Genomic DNA, 26661 nt, shown 5'->3' with positions numbered 1-26661 from the left:
GTGAAGTCCTTCTTGAAAACAGCCAATGGGCCTTAATGGGCTCTCACTAAACTGGGACACCCACCCACAGCTGCCTGCTTCCATCCACAGGTAGTATCTAGAGGTTTCCAAGGGCATCCTCAGACTGTAAGCTTCATACAGATTACAGTGTAAGTATTCAACCAACTCTGGTCATCAATGTCCCATGTGACATGACCAGTAAAGAGTGTGCCGAGCATTTGCTGAAAGAAGGCAAATCTCTGGCCAGCTTGGCAATGAATTTATTAGTTCAGAGTAGAAAGAGCAAAAGTCCAACTGCTTTGATTCTTCAGTAAAAACTGAGCCTCTTGATTGGAGAGCTGCCACTCTGTACTCCCCACCCACTCGCCAATCAACCTGCTCTACTATTAAGGCACTTGAAAAAAGGGAGAACAGGGAAGTCTCAGACTGAACCTCCCTCGATCCTGGAGAGGGCCAGCACCGCCCCACCAGTGCCCTTCAGCCACATCTGAGAAAGGAAACAGCAGAGACCTCTGCAGGGCAGGAAGGCCAGCCAGCCCCTCAAATGCTGGTATTAGGCACAAGGACATTGTCAGCACCACAGAGGGGTTGGTAACAGGCATTATTTTGGCTCAAGGTGTGAATGAATCCATGATTTGAGGAAGACACTTGGTAATAAGGCTCTATGGCCTCAAAGGCCATAGCTCCAGCCTGTCCCTCTCTAGGAGTACTAGAAGCTGGAGAGGGGGTATGGGGCCCCCCAGAATTCCCTATAGGGAGAAGGGAGCTGACACCAGGTTAAAGGAAGAAAGAGTTTGAGTTCTCTCGGCTCCCCCCTTTCCAGAGAAGTTAATGCTTCTGCTTAAGCACCTCCAAAAAGAGAGAGAGATACTGCCAGTAAAATACAATGCATCCTCCCCTTCCTAGGAAGACATCACCTAAAGAAGTTGGGGGCAGCTGGAGCACACACCCCAGAATCCATACGTGCTTGCTTTGGGAAGGCTTCAATGCCCTGCAACCCAGTGCTCTGGGCAGAGCAGGTATCACCCCCTTAGGAGCTGATCTGATTCAGAAGGGCGGAGAAGTCCATGTCCACGATGGAGGAGAAATCTTCATCCCCTGAGAGGAGGCCGTTGGTGAGCCCAGAGGCTCCCAGGGGAGTGGGAGCTGGGTCAGGGGGCCTCTGGGACCCTGTCACCAGGCGAGTTATAGCCTCGGGGTACTCCATCAGCATGGGCTCAGCTGTGTGTGGGGCCACAGAACTCTGGTTCAGCAGCTGCTGAAACTCAGAGTTGTCGACGGATGCCAGGTCCGTGAACACGGTTGGGTCCGTGCTGTTGCCAAGCAGGGCCCCCAGGTCTTCATCATCAAACTGCAGCTGTAGCAGGGCCTCTGTCAGTGTCCCTTCCCCAGCCTGGGTGGTCTTGGGGGCAGGCGGGGCCACAGCCTGGGTGAGGCCTGGGGCTAGTACTGGGCCAGGGGCTGGGGCCTGGGCCAGAGCCGATACCATGCCTGGGGCAGGGGATGGGGCTGGGGCCTGGGCCAGGACTGGGGCAGGGGCTGGTGCCAAGGCCGAGGTCTGGCTTGGGATCTGCCCTGAAGGGAATACCATGGGGGAAAACTCCTCAAAGTTGATGGTGCTGAGGGATGGCGTGAAAGGGTAGGGCTGGGTTGCTGGAGGAGAGAGATGGAGAGGCATGGGTCAGAGGAAGCCTTGGAGACCATCTCCCACATCCTCTTTCCCCAGCTGGTTAGTAGTGCTAAGGATCAATCCCTCCCTACGGATTACTGCCAGCACCCTGGCACCCTCTGCTTACCCAGTCTAACCTTGCCTGTAGGGTTCAGTTCTAGCCTCGCCTCCTCCTTGGAGCCCTCCCTGATTACTCCAGCCCACGAATCTCCCCCAGCCTTTAAAGAAAGGGATGTTTTCAGAGATCAGTTGTTAAAAAACCTCCTCATTTTGTAACTGAAAAGCCAAGCCCCAAGAGGGCACTGGCCCAAGGAGCCCCCAGGGAGCAGAGGCCTGAAGCAATGCATTTTGTCACACTTTTTTGAGCCACACACCAGCACATACAGTTTGCTACCTGAGGTGATTTGTTTCCCTAATTCAACTAGAGCTGAGGACACAGAATGTACATTTTTAAACTACTATATCCAGTATGGAGCTTAAAAGGCACAGTAGTTCTCAGACTTCTGTGTGCATTAGTGTCCCTTGTAAATTGCTGGTTCATGGGCACTTTCAAAGCCTCTGCTTCTGCAGGTCTGCAACAGGGCCCTGGAATCTGCATCTTCACTGCTCCCTAGATAGCTCTGACTTAGGTAACTAGGCCTTACTCAAAACAAACCCAACAGAAAGTAGGCTTCAGACACCTGCTGGTGAGGCTGACTGCCTGTCTCCCCTCAGCCCCTAGGTGTCTAAACCACAGGCTGAACAGACTTGAGCCTATAGTTCTGGTGGGAACAGGAAATCCTTACCTGGCTTGGGGACGGAAGTTGAGCTGCGGGAAGGCACAGCAATGCGCCGGGGTGGAGGCCGGGGGTCGGTGGGTCCTACAGGGTAAAGCTGGGTGAGATCTCAGCCCCCAGGGTCTCCCCTTCCCAGCCCATGCTTTCTAATTCTCCTTGCTGCCCTCTCACCATTGAAAGGACTCTTTTTCATGATGCTCTTGAAGGTCTCATATGTCCTTTTGCGTTTCTCCTCAATCCGGTGACGATCATCTGGAAAAGTAATGGGGAGAAGTGGGTCTCACTCTTCTCCACCAGATCCCTAAAGCTTTCAAATGACCTTCAGTAGGACGGTGAACCAAGCTTTCCTAAAACTCTTTTTCCAAACCTTCCCAGCCAGTAAGAGCTACACGACACCGTGACACCCAACAATCCTGAGAATCCCATGGCTTTCTGAGAAGGCCTCTCTTGCCTGAATATGCCCCTCTGAAGGCCACAAGGGTGCCTGCAGGCAGCTACGCTCTTGGGGGACAGGAGCTCTCACAGGGCCTGTGTCTCCAGCTTATTCTGTTAACCTGCATCGCTCATGTCCTAGTTAACCTCAGGCCTTGATCCAGGCCTAGCAATAATCTCTTTGCTCTCTGGAGCAGTTGAAGCATGACAGGTTTGTTTCAGACTTCAACAGAGACTCTTATCCTTGTCTCTGAGGGTTTCAGTTCAGTCTGGAGCTTCCAGAACGGTCTTTCTAACTCATGCAGTGTGAGACTAACTCCAAAGCACTCGATGCTATCAGTCTAAAGCCAACCTCACCATCCCACCTCAAACACCTTGTTCTCTCCTCTGCTGTTCCCTCACCAGCCCTGGATTAATGCCTTGAGCTAAGCATTCAGGGCGCTCCTGCCTGGGCCTGCTCACTGCCCTACATGAGCTCCCACCACGATGCTGCCCCCAAATGTGCCATGCATTCTTCCACAACCCTCTCCTCTATGCCGCATCTCCGGCTCTTTGCACACAACTCCCCTCCATTTCACATGTCATTCTGTGACTTAACTATCCATTTTCAATGTTCATTTCCCCTCATGTGCCTGAGCTTCCAAAGGTCAGGAAACACATCTTATTCATTTTGTATTCAAATTACCTGGCACAGGCCCTGGCACCAAGTGGGCATTCAGGGTTTCTAATTGGGGAATTAACTGATGGCTGCTTTGGGGGTTGTCTTCCAAACTCTTAACAGACTGCTTCTAGGGTAGAAAATATTCTCAGGCTAGATGATGGGCTTTGGACAGAGAATCATTCTGGCTGTTCCTACTGTAGTCAGATGCCTAAAAGCCTTCACCGAACCATGGCTATGTGGGAGGGACAAGAGACACAGCAGAGCAACACGACCCTGGAGCCGGATGGCCTGGGTTCAAGTGCTGGCTCTGCGACTTACCAGCTATGTAAGTTAGATGCTATCTCCTACCTCAAAAGGGTCATGAGAGAATAAAATCAGGTAATTCACTGATATGCTTGGAAGAGGGCCATGTGTATACTAAGAGCTCAGTAAGTCTTTGGTATTGTTATTAAATGAGACAAGAAAGGGAGTATGATTGCTCAGTGTATAAGTCTCTGCACCAACTTGTTTTTGACCCTCAACTACAACCCCAGACATCCAGCCCTGGCCTCACTTTTGTTGGCTGGAGCCAAACAGTCCCGCTGCTACCCTCCCAGCTGTGTACCTGTGTCTGGCAAGTACTGGAATTCCATGGGCTCGCTAAGCTCCCGATCTGAAGGCCGCCGCAGCTGCATGGAGACACGCACGGGGGCCTGCAGGCCAGGGTCTGCATAGGGAGGTGTCCGGAACACAATGGCCACTTGTCGGTGAACATCAGCTTGTGAAAAGGAACCTCGGGCCTCCCAGCCTGGTCCCGTGAAATACACCTCAATGTCCTCTGCAGGAGATGGGCAGCAGGGTGGGTCAGTGTGCTCAGCTCACCCACAGCCTGCTGCCCCCAAGTGCTGACACTTATCACCTGACATACATCGTACTGCTGGCCCTGAGGTGTTGGGGGTAGCATTTAACGCCAGCTCCCTGAACTCATCATCCTCTGCTCAGCCTTGTCCCTCACCTCCTGCCCCAGTGTCCAGCCCTGCTTCTTGGTGTATACCTTTCTGCACCTTGTCACACAGCAGGAAGATTTCATCTCCGCCGAGGCAGCTCCCAGAGTTTCGGTTCACTCGGCAGATCTTGAGCTCAGCAGTGTTGGGAGCGCCTGAGGTGTGGGAATAAGGAAGGAAGCCCTGAGCCACCGGAGGTCTCGGGGCTGGCCTACAGGAGATGCAACATCCCTGCCCATCCCAGAGTCAAGCTGTCCAGAGCTTGCTGACTCACACTCGTGCATTCCCACTGGCTCCTCACCACAACCAATTCAGCAAGTACTCATCTACTAGCACCTGCGAATGCCCAGCACTGTCCAACGTGTGGAGAATATGACAATGCAGAAAACCTAAAAATTCTCTGCCCTCGTGGAGCTGCCAGTCCAGTGGGGGCCAACCTGATGTCACCATCTCTTTCTCCACCTGCCCTAAGCAGTCTTCAAGGATCAGTTCATACCCAGCCAAACAAGGAAGCCTTCCCCCTGACCCCTGGTTCCTCCTGGTTCCCGTCTTCGGGGCTCCAGAGCCCTTTTATTTTCATTCATCTTACTTAATGAGAGAGTGATCATTGTTGGCCCAGTCCATCTGTGAACTTCCTGTGAGCTTTCACCATTGAATTATTACTCTCTAATATTATCTTGTTCCTGGGAGTTCACTTCCTGGAGTTGTTAGTACAGTTCTGGACACATTCTGGAAATGGCTGTCTCCCCTCTGACTCCCGTCACCCTGCAGTCAGGCTGCTTCGAGGTCATCTTTGCCAAGTCTCCCCAGCCAGCACAGAGCTGGGCACGGAAGGGATAACAAGTACGCCAGGCGGCTGAATGCACCCAGATCTCTCACAGGCCATACCGGGCAAACCCCTCTCCCCTTCCCATGGCTCCCAACCACTCACGGTTGTCAAAGATGGGATGAGAGAGGACAGGTGACAGGCGGAGGGGCCTCCCTGCCGGGTCCCGCACTGTCACCTGGAAGCAGAGCCGCACCGCATTTAGGTCATAGTCCCCACGCTGCTCTTCTATGGGAACTGCCAGAAAAACGGATGGTCAGGAGGTCGGGGGTGGGGTGGGGGGAGCAGGACAAGGAATGAAGTGGGGGCAGGGAGCTCTGGGTTGGGAGGATTGTTTGAGGGTGCATGAAACAATTGTTGTTTGTCAAACAGTGGGAGCCCCTACAGGAGGAGAAAGAGAAGGTTCTTGACCCATCACTGACCTGTGTGACCCACCTGTGACCCTGGATGTCATGTCCCTCTCTGGGTCTCAGTTTCCCCAATGGTAAAATGGGAGTGTGTACTGAATGGGCAGCAAGATTCCATCTGTACTGTGAGTCTTGGCCAATGCGGGAGAGATGCAGGGAAGGTGGCCTCGGGAGGGTGACAGAGGCTGGGGTGCTCCAGGCAGGCCCAGGGCTTTATCCCGTCACCCCTTACCTTGGAAGGGGTTGTTGTTGGTCTGGATGCGCTGACTGATGGCTTGCTCCAGGTCCCGCTTCTTCACACACTGGATCCCCAGGTTCTGGAAGCTGAGTGCCCCAGGCATCGGTCCCACCATCACCAGCAGAGCCTGGGCTCCCCTGCCTTGCCCAGTGGGCTGCCTCCTCTCTGCCCCACCACTCACCAGATCATTACTCTGTGCTTAACTGCTTCAAAAGGCTTCCCCCTGTGCTGCAGTGAAGCCCACTCCACCGTGGCTCATGAGGCCCGTGCCCCATGACCTGGCCCTAGCCAAAATTCCCCGCTGGCTCCCTACCTCCAGCCACGGGGGCTTTGTTTCCACTCTCCAAACATGCTAAACCCATCCCCACCTCCAAGCTTCTGCACTTGTTCATTCTGCTTGGGACGTTCTTCCTGTGCTTCTGTGCTCTTGCTCACCACTCAAGTCTTACCTGAGAGAGGCCTTCCCTGACCTCTCAGTCCAAAGCCACGAGACCAGCTCCCCCATCTCCCCTCCCCTGGCTAATTCTTCCAACCTACCACAGTTTTATTTTCAGTGAAGTTTCTGCTCTTAAGCAACATCTTGTTTATTTATTTGTATATTTATTTACAGCCTGTCTCTGTTAAGGGTTCTAAGCTCCAAGGGAAACTGTTGGTTCTGTGGTTTCCTTCTCACCTCAAGAGATGTGGCACAGAGGGATTTGCCCTTCCAGCCACAGGGGTTAGGGGTTTGGAGGTGATTAGGGACCCATGTCTAGCCCATGGAGCCCACATCTGTTTGATAGAGTGGGCACACAGATAACTTCGAGACAAAAGAAACCTTGCAAAGCTAGGGACAGAGCAAAAAGTGGGGAATTCTGCCCTATGTCCAGAGGGGTAAAGCAACGGCCGCACCTCCTGTCCTCCCACCTCAGTCCCATGACCTGCCCGCCCCTGGGGAGCTCACCTGTGGATGCAGCGGTCTGGGCAGAGTTCAGCCTCGTAGAAGCCATCCCGGCAGTCTTTCCCCACAAGTTCATGGGGGTGAGGCCGGTGAGGGGGGTCCTTGGTGACCAGGGAGATGCGAACTGTCCCTGGCCCTGTGTAGCCATTGATCTGTCCAAAGTACAGAGAGCACCCTAGAGGCTCCGGAATTCCAGACCCAACTCCCAGACACAGGTTGCACATGGGCCTGGAGACTGGGGTGTAACTCTGAGCTCCCCACCCCATCCCAGGCAGCCCCAGCTGACCTTGATGGTGGGGTGGGTCTTGGTGGTATCGGTACTCCTCTCGCCTGGGATACTGCCTGCCGAGCGACCCTCACACTTGTAGCGGAAGCGCATGCCCCGCTGCTTGGGCTGCTCGATGATCTCCACGTAGGGGCCAGAGGCCTGGGCTGGCTCTGCCAGGGAGACCCAGGCCAGGCCCCATCAGGCGGCTGCCGACACCACCCCTCACCCAGGGGAGCCCCTCCACAGCCAAAGGGGAAAGGCTGGGCCACTTACCTGTGGGGAAGATGAGGGGGAACAGGTCTGAAAGAGGAGGGAGACAGGAGTCAGCACGACCCGCCTCCCGCCTCACCAGGGAGGGCCTGCTTCCCCACGGACAGAGGGAGTCAGGCTCCCTCCGAGGGAAACTGAGTCAGGGCCTGTTGGCTGGAATCTGCAGTGAAACCAGGGGTCGGGTAAAGGAGCCAGAAACCCCTGTTTTCTGAGGGAAAACTGGGTAAGGAGTTCTCCCTTTACTGGGGGAAACTGAGTCAGGGCCTTTTCTACATTCATAAGGAAAACTAAGGGAGGGCACTCCCTGCCCCCCATCCTGAGGGACAACCGAGTCAGACACATTCTCCCCTATGAGGAAACTAAGAGGGAGCTGCCCCCAGGGCCCCCGGGGGGAAACCGGGTCACGGCTCACCCACACCCCCCAAGGACACTGAGTCAAGGCCTCCTCCACCCAGAGGGGAAACCGAGTCAGGCCCGACGCCTGCCCCGCCCCACCATCTGGCTGGCCGCTCCCTGCGCAGCGCCCATCGGCGCCGGAAGGGGCGGAAGGCGGTGCAGGGGCTCCTGCCACAGTCGCTGCGGCCCCTGCGCGGCCACCCCGCGGGGTCAGAGGGCGTCCTCACCGTCCATGGCCGGGGTCCCGGGGGCGGGGCCGGGGTCGCAGCTGGGCCCGCGGCGCGCGCTACAGCCGAGCCATTCGCCAGAGGCGGAAATGCGCCGCGCGCGCCCGCCGCCGCGTCACTGCCGGGAATCCAGCCGCGCCTGCGCGATGCTCCGCTGCCGCCGCCGCCGCCGCCGCCGCCGCCGCCGCCCCGCGAGGGGGCCGGGAACAAGCGCGCGCCGCGTGGAGGACGAAGAGGCCGCGCGCGCCGCCGCCGCCTCCGAGTGCCGGGGTCTAGAGCGCGCACAGCGGCGGCCGAAGAGGCTGCTCGCCCGGAGGCCGCTCCCGGGGCTGGCGGAGCGGCTTGACTATCTCCCGGGGCTGGGCTCCGCCTGGAGGGCGGGCCCGGCGATTACTCACAATGTTTTTAGGGGATTTCGGGGGCCCTCTCTCGCTGATCGGAGGAGTTAGGTGATGTCATCCCGGGCCGGGTCTGGAGCAAAGCCAGGGCTGCTGGGCTGCGGCCACCCGCCCTGCGCAGGGAAAGGCCCGGGCCTGCTTCGTCCGCAAAGGCCGGGCAGCTGAACTCCGTACGGTTGTTTAATCATAAAGGTGTCCGTTGGTGGCTGTCGCCACAGAAGCACTTTAAAATTGCCCGTCCATCCTATGGAGATGCAGTACAGTGAAGGCGAGCGCCTGGACTCGTGCACCTGGCAGGGCACGGACCGTGGGCTTCGCGGAGCCTGCTGCACTCAAGGGGCGACCGAGGCCCCGTGCTGCGTCCGCTCCCGCCCGCGGCGGGGCCGAGGGCTCGAGGGTTTAATCTGCATCCCGGCTTACGATGCAGTGTGACACCTGTGTCCTAGAACCGGGCCCTGGGCCCCTCCTTCCCGACCCAGGTAGCTTGAACGCACGGGGTCACGCCGCCCGCCGGCACCCCCCGCCCCAGGGCCTCCTGCTAGGGTTCAGCGCTACGCCGAAGTAGTAGTGCTAATTAACCGCCTAGTGACCTCCCGGTGGGGTTACCGTCTCCAAGGCCAAGCTCTAGGCGCGTTCGTGCGCGGGGAAGGGCGGGGTCTGGAGCACCCCCCACCCGCCCCCGCCCCAGGCGATTTCCTCATCCCTGAAGGAGGATGCTCCGCGGCGCTGTCTTCCCCAGATAAAGGCTTTTAAAATTTTTTTTTAGAATTCGTTCTGAACTAGGGAATCATGTGGGAATTGGAAAAGATTGGAAATTCTGACTTGCTTTCCCAGGCTCTGAAAAAACAGGAAGAGAAAAGTGAAAACAGTTACCACCCCTCCCACTCATTTCAGTTTCTCAAGTGGCTGGCCCAGATTAAAAAAAACAGGTTACTTTTTTGAGAAGGCTGATTTAAGGTCGACAGAATTGATTATCATCTTTGGTTAATGACACCCAATCTTGTTGATCCTTGTATGATTCTCTTTAAAATTCACATAACTCTTAAATTAATACATTGAATTCCAGAGCACCCACCGCAAAACTCAGAGGCAGATTGAACACCACCAGGATTTATATTTGCCCACCTGCTCCTCACCTGTTCATCCCCAGATTATCTCCGTGTCCAGGCCACTTTTATCCAGAATTTTGTCTCTGGACTTTTTTTAAGGAAATCAGGTCGTGTCAGCCCACCAACTTTCCTCTTCTTTTTCTTTTCAGTTCTTTCCATTTCCTTATAAATGTTAGAACCAACTTGTTAATTTCTACAAAACAACACTGAATCTATATATCAATTTAGGGAGCACTAACATCTTAATATCAAGTCTTTCAGTCCATGATCATGGGATATATCTGCACTTATTTAGGTTTTCATTCATTTATTTATGTGATGTTTCATAGTTCTCAGTGTACAGGTTTTGCATATTTTTTGTCAAATTTCTAAGTATTTGATATTGTGTGGTATTTTAGTGGCTTTTAAAATTTTAATTTCTGATTGTGGCCAATATATAGGTATATAATTTATTTTAAAGTATCACATGCTGCAACTTTGCTAAACTTACATTTTAGTTCTTGTATTTGTGTGTGTGTGTGTGTGTGTGTGCGCGTGTGTGTAAATTCCTTAGGATTTTCTACGTACATGATCATGTTGTCTGCAAATAAAGACAGCTTTGCTTTTTCCTTTCTGATCTGGATACCTTTTAATTTCTTCCCTCCCTCCTGTCTTTTTCAATTTTATTACACTGACTAGAACATGCAGTACAAGCTGAGTAAAAGTGGTGACACTGGACATCTTTGTCTTTTTCCAGATCTGTGGAGAAAAGGATTCTCTTTCATTTTTTTTTGAGAATCTTTTATTTTTTTATTTTGGTATCATTAATCTACAATTACAGAAAGAACATTATGTTTACTAGGTTCCCCCCTTCACCAAGTCCCCCCCCCCACATACCCCTTCACAGTCACTGTCCATCAGCGTAGTAAGATGCTGTAGAATCACTACTTGTCTTCTCTGTGTTGCACAGCACTCCCCATGCCTCCCCCACATTATACATGCTGATTGTAAGGACCCCTTTCTTTTTCCCCGCCCTTATCCCTCCCTTCCCACCCATCCTCCCCAGTCCCTTTCCCTTTGGTAACTGTTAGTCCATTCTTGGGTTCTGTGATTCTGCCGCTGTTTTGTTCCTTCAGTTTTCCTTTGTTCTTATACTCCACTTATGAGTGAAATGATTTGGTACTTGTCTTTCTCCGTCTGGCTTATTTCGCTGGATTCTCTTTCATTTTTAAGTAAGGTGTTTGCTGCAGGGTTTTTATAGATACACTTAATCAGGTTAAGGAAATTCCTTTCTATTCCTACTTTGCTGAGACCCTTTACTGTGATTGTTGTATTTTGTTAAATACTTTTGCTACATCTATTAAGATTATCATATATACTTATATATATTATTAACATATATACTTTAAGTCTTAATGTAAAACAATATCTTAACTGCCTCACTCACTTCCCTACAATAAAAAGACCTTAAAAATCTTTTTGGTTTTTATCATACCCATCATGATCTATATAGAATTGTAGCTGTGTATCTTTTTCACTTTTTGTTTAAATTACATAATTTAGACACTTTCATTATTGCTTTAAACCAGCTGTATTTATTTTGACTTAACATGTTTGCCACTTTCTTACCCACCATTCTTTCTTACAACTGGAAGTGTTGGAGTCTCAGGAAGTTTGTTCTTGTCCCACCGCAACAGAGAACTGAAGGGCGGAGACACAGTAGTGCAGCAGAATGAATGTTTATTTGAATACACTCTGACGGAGGAAAGGGCTACAGTCAAGGTAGATAAAGGCAGGGGGGTAGGAAAAGCAGAGGGGGGGAAGGGAGGTGCACTGAACTGCTGCTCGGCAGAGGGGATGATCCCTGGCCAGCTCCTAAAGCCACTGTCTCCTGGCGTCCAGTGTCTGCTTGAATCTGCATGATGGGAACTAAATCCCTACAACCCCAGGATCTGGGGGAGCTGCAGAGCACTGGATGGAGTGACATTATGTTCTGAGAACTTTCTAAAGGCAAAGAAAAGAGATTTCCAGGCAGGCTACTAAGGAGCATGATCATAGAGCTGCAGTCCTGTCCGGGTCACCCAGGTGATGGGAACTTGCAAGCCCAAATCAGAGCTCTCAGCAGCCCCTCCCTACTTGTCTGGAGTGGGACAGAGAGAGTGACACACTCGAAGAAGGTGAGTGTGGGCAACCCCAGAGAGGAGGCACACACAAAAGCAGGGATTCTGTCCTTTCAAGGATGGGATAAAGGCAAAAGGTCAGGGGGCCTAGCCTTGTCAGGCGGTCTCATGATGTCTGTCTCTGGTGAGAGACGATATGTCATTGTCTATAGCTAGTCCTCTAGGTAATTCTGTAGGACAAACTTTTTGTTCTTCTCCAAGACAGTGGCCATGCCTAAGCACTGGGAACACATCAGTTAAGACTGCCTTAAGATGGGTTGGTTATTGGCTGATTACCAAAGAATATGCTTTGGTAATCTAAGCTTCTTAATTCTCATTCAAAATGGAATCTTATCCTTAAGATAAGTCCATCTTTTTCTCATTATGCTATTTGTATCTTGACATTTTTAGGAGAATTAATCATAATGCTTGTCTCATGTCTCTGCCCTATCTCACCTGCATTAGCTAGGGGAAGTCTCAAGGTCAGCCCAGATTCAGGGCATGTGGAGTGAACTCACCCTGCAAAGAGTGTTGACTCTGTGAGTTCTTTCTGGCCCTCTGGTTTTTATCTGATTAACTCCCTGAGTTCTTGATGGGCCCACCCTCTTTTCATCTCACATCTGTCCTTCTGCCTAACAGAACCATCCTTGTAGGATAATTTTTTTCCCCCACTGAAACACATCCTTTAAAAGGTCCCTCAACAGATTTCCTGCTAGTAAACTCTCAGTTTTTGATTATCTGCAAATGGGTTTATTCCACCACATTCTAACTTGGTTACTTTCCCTCAATACTTTTATACATGTCTTGTAGCTTCCTTTGTTGTACTGAGAAACCTGCTGTTATTCTAACTGTAAAACAGCTGTTCCTTTCTGGGATCTTAAAATCTCTTTGTCTTTGATATTCTATAGTTTCAGTAGAATCTCTCTAGGCACAGATTTCTCTCTACTTAATTTCCTTGAGATAATTATGTTTCCTGGATCTGTGGATTGATATTTTTCATCAGTTGTGAAAAATTAATATATATTATCTCTCAATATATTACCTCTTCTCCGTGCTTTCCATATGTTCTTTCTGGGACTTATCAGACTATTCTATTAGACATTCTATTAGACATTAAAATGACCAGATTAGCCACAAGGAAAAAAATTACAACACATATATCTGAGAAAGTACTTGTATCCAGAATTATATAAAGAACTCCTACAAATAAATGATAAAAAGATAAGCAATACTACCCCGAAAATGAACTAAGAAGCGATATGAAAGAGAACTTCCAACATCAGCACTCTCGGGAAGACTCATGCCAGAAGATGATCATCAAAAAACCCCAACAAAGATCCACGCACTGCTACAGCTGTAGATGCACTCATCCCACCAGCTCCTGGGCTTGCCATGGGAATGAAGGAGATATCTAAGCTGGCCTGTGCATACAGTAAAACAACAAATTTGACTGGATCTATACTGTTGGAACTCAACCAAGAATTAGGAGAAGTGCAAATTGTAGCGCTCCAAAATCTTACAACTACAGACTATTTACTGTTAAAAGAACATATGGGATGTGAACAGTGCCCAGGAATGGGTTGTTTTAATTTGTCTGATTTTTCTCAAACTACTCAAATTCAGTTAGATAATAACCATCATATCATTGATAAGTTTTCACAAATGCCTAGGGTGCCTAACTGGTTTTCTTGGTTTCACTGGAGATGGCTGGTAATTACAGGTATGCTTTGGTTATGTAACTATACTCCTATTATGTTAATGTGTGTGCGCAATTTAAGTAGTAGCTTAAAATCTATACATGCTGAAGTTACTCTACAAGAAGATATGTCAAAGAAATAATCAATCTTCCCATGTTTTCTCCCGCCTGCTACTTCTATAGCTTTTCTTCTTTCTTCCTAATTACAACGAATTCTTAAATAGAATTCGTGCCTCATATCAAATTTACCGAGTATCATAACTCCTCCAAGTGGTAAAGATACCTCAAGACAAATGCTGGGCATAGAAGCCACAGGGCATAAATCTGCAAAGAAGTAAAAAGCTAACCTTTGCAAACAATATTGCTTCTCTCTCACTTACCAACTTCACATTTCCCTGTATGGCCCCGGAAGATGACTGGTTAGCCAGAGACGGGTAAGATTCCTCAAGGGAGGAACAACCTAAGACAGGCACAGTCGCAGGGGGGCCATCAGGTGAGAAATTGGGGATCAACAGAGGTGAGGCTTAGAACCTCACCCCCCCTGTTCTGAGAGAAATCTTCTGCATATGTGGATGTTTTATTGCCCTTGTCTAGCTTGGATTAACACATACTCTACAGGCACACACCTGATCATCTACATTTGCTCTCTTACAACACTAAACTATGTTTTCTACCTTTATGTTGTATCTACCTACCACTTCAGCATCTTATTAAAAATAATAAAGAGAGAAATGTGGTATCCACATATAAATCAAGTAAAAAAATCAAATGTGTATTCATATTTGAACTGACTGTTTATAGTTCATAATGCATGAGCAAAACCAAAAGTTTCTGTGATGACTGCCCTTGCACTGTTCACCATGTAACTTATTCACTATGTAAGAATTTGTTCTCCATGTAAGAACTTGTTCGTTATGCTTCAGAAGATTGGAGACTGACGAAAATTAGGCTTGGGGTGGATTAATGATTGTGCATTGAGCATTGACTCCCCTATACAGAATTTTATTGTTGTTAACAACCATTTGATCAATAAATATGAGAGATGCCCTAACAACAACAACCAAGAAAAAGTACACACTTCCAATTGTAAAATAAATAAGCAACCGGGATGTAATGTATAGCATAAGGAATATAGTCAAAATATTGTAACAACTTGGTATGGTGATAGCTGGTACTTAGAATTATCATGTATATAAATGTTGAATCACTGTGTTGTACACCTGAAACTAATGTAATGTAATACTGTGTGTCAACTACCCTTCAATAAAAAATAATTATCTAAAAAAAAAAAAAAAGATAAGCAATAAGAATTGGCAAAAATGAACAAAAACTTCACAAGAGAACATATACAAATGAATGGCCAATAAACACATCAGAAGGTATTCATCAACAGTCATCAAATAAATGCAAATTAAAACTACAAAGATACCCCTTCACATATATTAGCATAAAAGCAACTAAAAACGTCAAATGATGGACAGGATGTAGAGTAACTTAACTTGTTGGTGAGAACATAAAATGGTACAACCACGCTGGGAAACTGTTTGGCATTTACAAAGTTCAGTCTACATTTACCCTATGACTGGTAATTCCACTGTTGAGTATTTTCTGAAAATAATTTTTAAAAAATACACTCACAGAAAGTATAGGGTATTTATGGCCTTTTCATAATATGAAAAACTATAAACCACTTAAATGTCCACCAACAAGTGGCTGGATAAACTAACTGTAATGTAGTTACACAGTGGATGGAAGCTACTGCATCCTGTACCTCCCACCATCGAAAAGCAGCAGTGCTTGTTGGTATTTTCTGGGGATTTAGACAACAGCACATACTACACTTAAGGATTCTACTCTGATCCATTTGCTGAAGGCTTCCAGGTTTGAGTAGGGCCCAGAGCAAGAGAGAGCTCTAGGTTTGTGCTGGTTCGGGTCCAAGGGTCCCTGCCTATCATGATCTACAAACTGTAAGCCCTACCAAATTTGAAGTGGTATATTCAAGTTAGGCCTGAATAGATTCAATGGGCAAGTAAGTTTTATGACCATATGGCCCGATCCCCACCTATATCTTTCACATCAATCTCTCTCCCTCAGCTCACATCTATGGCCTTTCAGGGATTCCCCATGACCAGTTAAGAGAGAGGAAAAACTGAGTTCGGTCTCATGGATGGGTCAGTGTAAGTTGGAGTGAACCAAAAATGGTCTGCTGCTGTTCTACAGCCCTACACAGGGTGAAAAACAGTGGTGAGGCAGTAATATTCACAGTGGGCAGAGTTTCAAGCAGTAGACCTGATCATCGAGTTAGTGTGGAATGAGAAATCAGTGACCTGGAGTAGGGGTGTGTGTGGCCTCCTGGGCAGGGGTGAATGGCTTCACCGGTTGTTCAGGGACCGGGAAGTAGCATGACTGAAAGGTCAGCGACGAGGAGATGTGGAGAAGAGGCATGTGAATGAACTGATGAAAGTGAGGACACAGCATGTGGGTCTTTTTGTCTGGTGTCATTGTGTCTGGATGCCCACCAGACATCATCCATTAGAGACAGACAGCAAATATGGTAGACAAGGTAACTTGCCCTGTTGATGTAAATCATCTTCTGTTTTATACAACTCTAGTGTTTTCACAACTGGTTCATGATTGGAGTACTACAGTGCATGGGTCAGGGATGCAGTTTACATATGGCTCAAAAGTGTGTGATTCCTTTCACCACAGCTGGTAGCAAGTGAATTGCACTGGATCTTTCTGTTATGGAGTAGGTGTGGTTGGTACATACTGGGATTGGCAAGCATTCTGGGTACAGGTTTGCCTTTCCCACCTGCAGTGCCTTGGCCAGCACTGCTTCTGAGGGCTTAAAGGGTGTTCAATCTACCAAGCTGGGACCCACTTTATAAAGAATGAGATGTGACAATGGCTACATTACTGCAGAATCTACTAGTGCTACCATATACTGCCACACTCAGTGCTATTAACCTGAGAGAAGGCTAGAATGACGTTTTATAGGTGCAGCTAATGTACTATCAAGGGAATGACACTGCCTTCGAGATGTAGTATATACCTTGGAGTTAAGGCCAGCATATGGCCAGTGGGGGATATGCTTCTACCAGGGACACAAAGTCCCACTGAACGTACAGCTATGCCTACCACTTAGTCATGCTTGGCTCTTCCTGCCAAAAAATCAGAAGCCACATAAAGGAATTCCTATATGGTAGAAATAACTAAATCTGATTATCATGAGGAGGTAGGTTTTTGCTACATATGGGGACCGGAAATACATCTGGAATTCCAAATTCACTGATGCCTGTTGGTGTTTCCATGCCTATTGATAAGTATGTGTAGGAAATTAAAACTATCACAGTGTGACAAGGATGAGGTTGGGTTTACCCACTAGGCTAACAACCATGTTCATGGATCGGAAGATTCAATATTGTTAAGATATCAATTATTTCCAAATTTATCTATATATTCAGTGCAGTATCAATAAAAATACTGGCAGAATCTTTTGTAGAAATTGACAAGTTGATTCTAAAACTGATATGGAAATGCAAATCTATAATAACCAAACATCTTTGAAAAAGAATAAAGTTGGATGAATTACATTACTTGCTTATAAAATTTTAAAGCTATAGATCAGGCTTTGATTAAAAGTTGTTTATTGAAAATTAAAACCACAATGAGATATCACCTCATGCCAGTTAGGATGGCCAACATAGAAAAGAATAAGAACAACAAATGCTGTCGAGGATGGGGAGAAAGGGGAGCCCTCCTACACTGCTGGTGGGAATGTAAACTAGTTCAACCACTGTGGAAAGCAGTATGGTGATTCCTCAAAAAACTAAAAATAGAAATACCATTTGACCCAGGAATTCCACTTCTAGGAATTTACCCTAAGAATGCAGTTTCCCAGTCTCAAAAAGACATATGCACCCCTATGTTTATCACAGCACTATTTACAATAGCCAAGAAATGGAAGTAAACGTAAGTGCCCATCAGTAGATGAATGGATAAAGAAGATGTGGTACATATACACAGTGGAATATTATTCAGCCATAAGAAGAAAACAAATCCTACCATTTGCAACAACATGGATGGAGCTGGAGGGTATTATGCTCAGTGAAATAAGCCAGGTGGAGAGAGACAAGTACCAAATGATTTCACTCATCTGTGGAGCATAAGAGCAAAGAGAAAACTGAAGGAACAAAACAGCAGCAGACTCACAGAACCCAAGAATGGACTAATAGTTGCCAAAGGGAAAGGGACTGGGTGGGGGATGGGAAGGGAGGGATAAGGGGAATAAGGAGCATTAGGATCAGCACACATAATGTGGCGGGTGGGGGGCACGGGGAAGGCAGTATAGCACAGAGAAGACAAGTAGTGATTCTACAGCATCTTACTACGCTGATGGACAGTGACTGTAATGGGGTATGTGGGGGGGACTTGATAATGGGGGGAATCTAGTAACCACAATGTTGCTCATGTAATTGTATATTAATGATACCAAAAAAAAAGTGGTTTATTGAAGTAAAAAAAAAAGCTGCAGTAATCAAGAAAGTGAGATATTAGCATAAAGATAGACATACAGATAAATGGAACAGATTAGACCAGAAAGAGCCCTACACATACACATGTGTGGCTAATTGATTTTTGACAAGGGTTCTAAGGTAATTCAATGGGGAAAGGCTATTCTTTTCAAGGAACAGTGCTGTAACAATGGGGTGGGCATGAGGTGGGGGGAAAACCTTAATCCTTACCTCACACCATATACAATAAGCGGTTTCTTGTTTCTGCTAATACTTACTGCTGCTGGTTAACTTTCATGTATTTGGTGGTGGTTGTTTGAGAAATTAAGGAACAGACCTATAGGCTTAACTTGGGAAAGTTTCCCTCCGCGGAGGGTTTGCTTCCGCTCTTGTTTTTGCTATTAGCTCTGGTGGACACGGGTACTGGGAGGAGCACTGAGTCCATTTTAGGACTAATTCAGCTTCTCTTGTTTAGCTCCAAGTGGCAATGTCAAAATCAGCATTTTATCCTTGTTCTTGTTCTGAGAATTTAAAAACGTTAGTCTAATGTTAATTATGTTTGCTAAACATTTAAAATACTTAAAACCACAATTTTATTGTCTTATTGGTAAAATTACTGTTTTTACAAGCAATTCATTTTACATCAACACAGAGTTTAATGAAACAATGTAAATATTGTCCACAAAACAATCTAAATTTGTTGTTGCTGTTGAGCTGGTTGTTCTAATACAGACGAGCAAAACTAGTCCCTAAACCTCTCTGTTTAGGTAAAGGACTTAGAACCAAGTTATCTGTCAGTTTTCTGACATGTGCGAGAATTATCTGTACAAGTTGTGTATTTAATCTGTTTCTATAGCTCTTCTAAAAATGACTTTTCCTGCCTCTGGGTATTGGCCTCCCGGTGATAATTTGGAAGTGTATCAGTCAAAATTGCATTAGACTGGACAAGTGCTCTTGGATAAAGAGAGCACCGCCATGCACTTTACACTAAGCACTACCTTTCTGGCTACCAGCCAGTTGGCCTCTCATGTGATCTGTCCTAGCTCCCTGGGCCTTGGGGACCAGTCCCCGCTGGCCCATGTCCAGCACTGTGACAATAGCTAATGTTTGTTGAGCCTTGGCTGTGTGCCAGGTGTTGAGCCAAATGCAGTACATGGGTGATCCTTTGAATCTAATGCCTACCGCCAGCCTTTGAGGTGGGTGTTGTACCATTAGTATCTCCACATTACAGATGAGGTAGCAAGTTCAGAGACATTGGGTAACATGCCTAAGGTCACACAGCATAAAGGAGCCAGGATTTAAAGCCGGTTGTGTTTGACAGAAGACTGGACATGTTGTTGCAGTTATTTACCACAATGTGACCCAGGAGCCAAGTCCCAGATGCAGTGGCTGGAAGGACCCTCAGGGGCCCTTCACATCTACCTTGAAGCAGCAAGTCACCTTCCCCAGTGTCCCTCCAGGTTCATCTCTGGCCCTAACGTGATTGCTCAGGCCCCAGGATGCTCAGAGCAGCTCTGGGCTTTTGAGGTCCTGTCTGATAATAGGGTCACAACCTGCCTCCCTTTGGCTTCCGTGAGAGGTCAGCCTTCTGCCCTGTGGACCTTACAAAAGACATAGGCTAGTCCCCACCCTGGAGAATCCCTCAGATCCTGATTCATTCATTCACCAGGAATTTACTGTGTGCCCTCACTGTATCCGGGGTGAGCGGTGAGCCAGACAAAGTCAGAGCCCTGGCGTTGATGTTTAGAGGGAGACAGATGATAACTTCCATGTTGACAGTGTCCCCCCACCCCACCCCGACGCCTTCTCGCTTCTCTCCATCCCTCCAGCTTCCCAGATTAGAGACCCTTGGGCAGTGTGAACCCAGATGAGGTGGCCACACATAACAGGGCCATAGGGCTTGCGTGATCCATGCAAGATACCCTGGCTTGTCCCTGGGGCTTGGAGTGGCCCCAGGTCCAGGGCAATCCCAGAGCTTCACTCTGTCCTAATCCTGGCAAAAAAGGAAAGAAAATCCTGCCTTCCCCCCGCCATTCACCAAATAAGCAGGCAGCAAGATGGGCCCAACCCTCTGGCTGCCCTACGAACTCCAGAGCCCCCCACTCCCACCTCTGCCAACTATCTCCTGCCCCTGTCCCCCTACTCCAGCCAGGGCCATAGGCACTTCTGCCTAAACTCGCATTCTGCCCTTCTCCAACCCTACGGTCCCTCCTAGCCTCGCTGCACTGTCCCGCCCCATCTTCTGGCCTCTTCTACCGCCAAAATCTCTCCAGTCCAGCCATGGCTCCACATCAAGTGTCGGTGCTGTTCCCTCAGACTTACACTTCCTGCTCACCCCCCACCCCTGCCCTAACAGATAGCTGGAACGGAAGAACATTCTGAGAGAGTATCACAGGGCACACACACTTCCTTTCATCCTGTGGCCCACCCTACATCGGTGACGCAGGACACAATGGAACAAAAGAAGTCAGATGCCAGCCACAGAGTCATAAACAATACATTTGGGAGAATGTTAGAGATTGAGCGACTGGTTTACCACCCCCACCACGAGGGGAAATGAAAGGGCAAGGAGAGAGGAAGAGCAGAGGTTTCAGAAAAGAGGGGAGAGGCTGGGGTGTCCCCAGGAAGAGCCTGCATCCCAGCCCCACCAGCCCACACTCACTGCACCTGGCTGAGGTACAGAAATGAAAAGAACCCAGAGAGACTGGCTTGCTGATGGCCCCTTGCCTGTGTCTGCCTCCGGGCTGGAGAGAGGGGCAAGGACATCCTTAGTGCCCATGGCCAGCAGGAGCCTGGGAATCAGTCTGAGAGTGTCAGAGTCCTTGGGCATCTGGAGAGATGGGGGCACAGAAGGGTTCCTGCAGCCGCAGGAGTCATGTGTTCTTGGCATGAAAAGCTGGCAGGCCTGGAGTGGCCCTGCCCTTAGGGCGGGAGGGCCAAGATGCAATAGGGGGCACCAAGTGGACTCTCTCTGGTGCCAGCAGAAGTTGGATATCCCCCCCAAACAATACTATTTCCCAGCCTTTGTGGAGTGCTCTCAGGACCCTTTCTGTGAATGAATCTCATTTAAATCTCAAAACAACCTGGTGAGATACTATTATTCCCATTTTGCAGATAGTGACTTGAGGCACAGAAGCAAACACACCTGCTCAATAACAAAGTTCAAAGGTGGTGGGGCAGGCATTTTCACTTATTTTCTTAAAATCCAATTTTTATTAAGATATATTTGCATACAATAAATGAATATGCTTTGAGGGTACAGTTTGGTCATTTTTGCCAAATGTATACATTCATGTATTATCCATCGCCACAATCAAGATATAGAACATTTCTTGATATCAAGAATGTTGATATCCATGGACGATATCCATTGCCACAATCAAGATAAGGAACACCCCAAAATGTTCCTTGTTCCTTGTGCCTCTTCCCAGTCAGTCCCCACACTCACCCTGTGTCCCAGGCAATCAGCGATCTGCTTTCTGACACTATTAGTTTGATTCATCTTTCCTAGAAGTTCATAAAAAAGGAATTAAAAATATGATGAGTACTCTGCTGTGTCTGGTTTCATATGTCATCATTGCAAAGTTTCCATTCTATTTTTTTGCTTTTCCTTTCTGTTGTTTTGTTATTGCGTTTTGGTTCTTTATCCATCTGGATACAAGCCTTTTGAATTTGCAATACGTCTGCTCCAAATAGTTTCTCCCAGTCTGTGGTTTGCCTTTTCATTTTGCTAATGTCTTTGTAAGAGTAGATTTTTATTAATTTCATCAATTTTTTTCTTTTATGGTTCATGCTTGTTATGTCTTATCCAGACCCTAAGTTCACAAAAACTTTTTCCTACATTGTCTTCTAGAAGTTTAAGAATTACAGCCTGTAGTTCAATAGTTTTAGCTTTATATTAGGTCTATGATCCATTTTGAATTTGTTTTTGTATAAGCTATCAAGTAAAGACCACAGGCCATTTTTTCCAAATGGATGCCCAGCCTATCCTCTCCTCGTTCACTTCTCCTGACTCCTTCGTCTCAAATCAATTGACTCTATATGTGAGGCTATTTCTGGACTCTATTCTGTTCCACAGATCTGTTTAGATATATGTTTCTACTCTTATGCTAATACTACACTGTCTTACATCCTCTGATCTCATTCTTTTTCAAAATTCCATTGGCCATCCTAGGTCCTTTGAATTTCTGTATACATTTTAGAATCACCTTGTCTTCTACCAACAAAGCCTTCTCAGGCTCAGATTTTGATTGGGATTTATTTCTAAGTCTATAACATTGAATTTCATTCTCAAAATGAGAAAGGCTGCTTAGAAACAGTATATATTTTAATCAAATATCTAGAATATATCAATATTTACTGTAGCCATGGAGCAACCAGACTTGATGTAATCTGAGTAACTGGAACCCTTGTGCATTGCTGGTGGGAATGTAAAATGGTGCAGGCGCTGTGGAGAAGCCTGGTGATTCCTCACAAAGTTAAAAGCAGAACCAACATATGACCAAGAACTCCACTGCTGGGTATCTGTCCAGTAAAACTGAAAGCGGGGACTCCAAGAGACACGTGTGTGCCGATGTTCAGTGCAGCCTTATTCACAACAGCCAAAAGGTGGAAGCAACCCAAATGCCCATTAGTGGCTAAATAAACAAAATGAGGTCTTCTTATTTTTGTGAAATTTTATTCAACCATAAAATAAGAAGATATAGGAATGGTTTTCGACACTTGCTACGATATCTCTGAACCTTGAAGACATTATGTTAAATGGCATAAGAAAGACACAAAAGGACACATACTGTGCAATTCCATTTAGAAGAGGTACCTACAAAATGCAGATTCACAGAGATGGAAGGTTGAATAGAGGTCACTAGAGGCTAGGGAGGGGGAATGGGCGCTTATTATTATTATTATTATTATTGTTATCATTAATCTACAATTACATGAAGAACATTATGTTTACTAGGGTCCCCCCTTCACCAAGTCCCCCCCACAATCCCCATTACGGTCACTGTCATCAGCGTCGTAAGATGCTGTAGACTCACTACTTGTCTTCTCTGTGTTGCACAGCCCTCCCCGTGCCCCCCCCACACTATACATGCTAATCGTAAGGCCCCCTTTCTTTTTCCCCACCCTTATCCCTCCCTTCCCACCCATCCTCCCCAGTCCCTTTCCCTTTGGTAACTGTTAGTCCATTCTTGGGTTCCGTGAATCTGCCGCTGTTTTGTTCCTTCAGTTTTTTCTTTGTTCTTATACTCCACAGATGAGTGAAATCATTTGGTACTTGTCTTTCTCCACCTGGCTTATTTCACTGAGCATAATACCCTCTAGCTCCATCCATGTTGTTGCAAATGGTAGGATTTGTTTTCTTCTTATGGCTGAATAATATCCCATTGTGTATATGTACCACATCTTCTTTATCCATTCATCTACTGATGGACACTTAGGTTGCTTCCATTTCTTGGCTATTGTAAATAGATGGGCACTTATTGTTTATGTTACAGAGTTTATGCTGGGAATGATGTAATGATTCTGGAGGTGGGCAGCCGTGACAGTTATACAACACCGTGAATGTACATAATGCCGCTGAATTGTACACACCAAGTGGTTAAAATGATAATTATATTAGGTATATTTTACCAAAATAATTCAATCTTCATTAATAAATTAATGGCATACATTTAGTTGAATTTTAAAACAGAATACACAGGAAGGGGTATGTGGGGGGGACTTGGTGAAGGGGGGAGCCTAGTAAACATAATGTTCTTCATGTAATTGTAGATTAATGATACCAAAATAAAAAATAAATAAATAAATAAAACAGAATACACAGTTATGAGGGTGGGCCAGGGCCGGGCTCTTCATTTTAATCTCTTTTGAAAACGTGCCCCACTGTCTTTGTCTGTACTTGGGCTCACAGGGTCAACAGTGTGTTTCCTGAAATCAACTAGGAGCCTCTCTCTCTTAATCATTTGACAAATATTTATTGAGCACCTAGTATTCGTCAAGCACTGTTCTGGATGCTGGAATAGTGATGTGGAGAGAACAGCCTGAACAAAACAAAGTCCTTGCACTCAGGGAACTTGTATCCTAGTTGGAAGATATAGGTAATAAACAAACACTTGAATGTACAATATATCAAGTGGAGATAAGTGCAATGAAGAAAAATTATTTGATAATAGCTTGCTAATGAATTTTGTTTCTATGTTCATGTGGGATATTGGTCTGTGCATTTCTTCCCTGTAGCTATGGATTTGGTGTCAGGGTCGTGCTGGCCCTATAAAGTGAGTTGGGAAGTATCTACTCTTCTGTTTTCTGAAAGAATTTGTGTAGAATTGATATTATTTCTTTCTTAACTTTTAGAATTTACCAGTGAACCATTTGGAAGTGGCATTTCTTTTGTGGGAAGGGTTTATGAAGTCAATATCTTTAATAGACATAGGGCTATTCTATTTCCATTTTCTACTTCTACTTCAACCAGTTCTGGTAATTTCTGCCTTTTAAAGAGTTGTCCATTTCACATAAATCACTGAATATACTGGCATAAAGTGTTCATAGTTCCTTGTTACCCATTTTTATCTTTTACAAAGGTTTAAACAATAAGGAAAAGGTCTTATATATTTACCCACATAGTCACCACCTCTGGAGCACTTCCTTGCTTTTTGTTGATCCATATTCCTATCTGATGTCATTCTTCTTCTACCTGAAGGACTTAACATTTTTTTTAAAACATTTCTCATACTGTGAGTTTTTTGCCTTAAAAAATATTTTGTCAACATCTTTGAAAAAGACTTTTTCTGGTTATAGAATTCTACTATGCTGATAGTTTTTCCCTTTGAAAATGTTTCTTCACTGTATTCTTACCTGTATTGTTACCAACAAGAAAGCTGTTGTCATCCTTGTCTCTGTTTCCCCATGTGTAACGTGACTTTTTTTTCCCTTCGTGCTCTCAAGCTTTTCTTTTTATCACTGGTTTTGAAAAATTTGATTATGATGTGCCTTGACGTTTTGTTTATTCCATGCTTCTTGTGCTTGAGGTAAGTTGAATTTCTTAGATCTCTGGGTTTACAGTTTTCATCAAATTTAAAAAACCTTTAGCTGTTATTTATCCAAATGTTTTGTCACACCGCCCTCATTCAGGAATTCCAATCACACAAGTATGAGGTGATCTGAGGTTACCCCACAGCTCACTGATACATTTTTCAATTTTTGTATTCTTCTTCTCACTGTGTATTCATTTTGGGTAGTTTCTTTGATATATCTTCAAGTTCATTAATCTTTTCTTATGCAATGTCTAATATGCCATTAATCTTATTCATTAAATTTTTCATCTCAGACATTGTAGTTTCCATCGCAGGAAGTTTAATTTGGGAATTTTTAGATCTTACATGTCTCTACTCAGCTTTTTGAACATATGGAATACAATTACAACTTTCAAAGTGTCTTTATCTGCCAATTCTAACATCTGTTAGCTGTGGGTCAGTTTTAATTGATTTTTCTTTTCATGACAGATATTTCCCTATGTTTTTGCATGTTTATAATCTTTTATTGGATGTCAGGCATTATGAATTTTACTTTTTTGGGTGCTAGGATATTTTAATACTCCTATAAATATTCTTGACTTGTGTTCTGAAACACAGTTACTTTGAAGTGGGTTTAATCCTTTTGGGTCTTGCTTTTAAGATATTGTGGGCTTTTTCTTCACACCAATCAATTCTTTGGCACCAACTGGGTGTCCAACTATTCATTTCAATTCGGACACTATGTGTAGCTAGCACAGACCTCCCAGGTTAAAGGCTTCGTCTCACAAGACTGCCCCCACTTCAGATACTAGTTGCAAATGGGATGCCCAAGCTACCCACATTTCTGCCTCACCTTCTACAAATTCAAGGGTTCCCATGACTCACCTCCCTCAGCTTAATGATTCAGGGCTTTAGTTACAATTACTGGTTTATTATAAAGGGTATTTATAATTTTTATTTTAAAGGATTTAACTTGGGAACAGCCAAATGGAAAAGATGCACAGGGCAAGGAAAAAGGATACAGAACTTCCCCCCCCATTCACAGCACTGGGTGTTCGCTACCCTGGAAAGCACTGTGAATCCTATTGTTTTGGAGTGTTTATGACTGTTTCATTCATAAGCATGACTGCCTAAATCATTAGCCTTTGGTGATTGGACTCAACCCCTCTCCTCTCCTTCAAGGTCACGGGGAGTGCGACTGAAAGTTCCAACTCTAGTGGCTCCATCTGGAAGCTCTTTAGGACCAATAGTTATGTCATTAGCACAAATTTGGGTATGGCTGAAAGGGGCTTATGATGAATAACAAAAGACATTCCTCCTATCACTCAGAAAATTCCATGGATTTTAGGACTCTGCCACTGCCAGGAATCAGAATAAAGACGAAATACATATATTTTATTATGCCAGAGATCTGTTAGGTGGGACCTGAGCAGCATTTAGTCTGGGGCCAATTATTCCTCATCACTGAGATAACACTCTTCTAAGACCCAATGCCCCATGTGGTATGAAGTCTTCCATTCTGACTGGGGGGAACAGACACTAGCTTTGGCCTATAAATGCCAATTAGGCTAAGCTGGTCAACAGCGTTGCTCAAGTCTTCTGTGTGTTTGCTGACACTCTCTGATTTATTCTGTCAGTTACTGAGAGAGGAGTGCTGAAAGTCTCTAACTATGATTATATATTTTTATTTCTCCTCT

At 46.1% G+C, this 26661-nt stretch overlaps 1 protein-coding gene across 4 annotated transcripts; it reads right to left on the bottom strand.

Moving 5' to 3' along the window:
• Positions 1–243: 243 nt before the first annotated feature.
• Positions 244–9100, bottom strand: RELA (RELA proto-oncogene, NF-kB subunit). Of its 4 annotated transcripts, XM_036929312.2 has the most exons (12): positions 8094–9091; positions 7474–7500; positions 7219–7370; positions 6936–7084; positions 5987–6078; positions 5453–5584; positions 4572–4676; positions 4143–4355; positions 2617–2697; positions 2455–2529; positions 1797–1887; positions 1458–1653 (listed from the first exon to the last, which is right to left on the bottom strand). In XM_036929312.2, the coding sequence occupies exons 1-11, from the start codon at positions 8098–8100 to the stop codon at positions 1802–1804; spliced, it is 1119 nt and encodes a 372-aa protein (XP_036785207.1). In that variant the 5' UTR covers positions 8101–9091; the 3' UTR covers positions 1458–1653; positions 1797–1801. The 4 variants fall into 4 exon arrangements, with proteins under 4 accessions (XP_036785182.1, XP_057362881.1, XP_036785200.1 ...); XM_036929287.2 differs by lacking the exon at positions 1797–1887 and having other exon boundaries at positions 244–1653; positions 8094–8645; XM_057506898.1 differs by lacking the exons at positions 1797–1887; positions 8094–9091 and adding an exon at positions 7966–8063 and having other exon boundaries at positions 244–1653.
• Positions 9101–26661: the final 17561 nt, after the last annotated feature.

This window comes from Manis pentadactyla, chromosome 9 (assembly GCF_030020395.1).
Source record: "Manis pentadactyla isolate mManPen7 chromosome 9, mManPen7.hap1, whole genome shotgun sequence".
NCBI classification, from domain to species: domain Eukaryota; kingdom Metazoa; phylum Chordata; class Mammalia; order Pholidota; family Manidae; genus Manis; species Manis pentadactyla.
The sequence above is the reverse complement of the archived record's forward strand: the minus strand, read 5'-3'. Positions and strand labels throughout refer to the sequence as shown.

Excerpts from the sequence above, each read along its gene's own strand:
- RELA (XM_036929287.2), bottom strand. Across the intron at positions 7,085-7,218 it reads AGACCCACCCCACCATCAAG|ATCAATGGCTACACAGGGCC; the intron begins GTCAGCTGGGGC and ends TACTTTGGACAG. Across the intron at positions 1,654-2,454 it reads AACTTCCGTCCCCAAGCCAG|CAACCCAGCCCTACCCTTTC; the intron begins GTAAGGATTTCC and ends TCTCTCCTCCAG.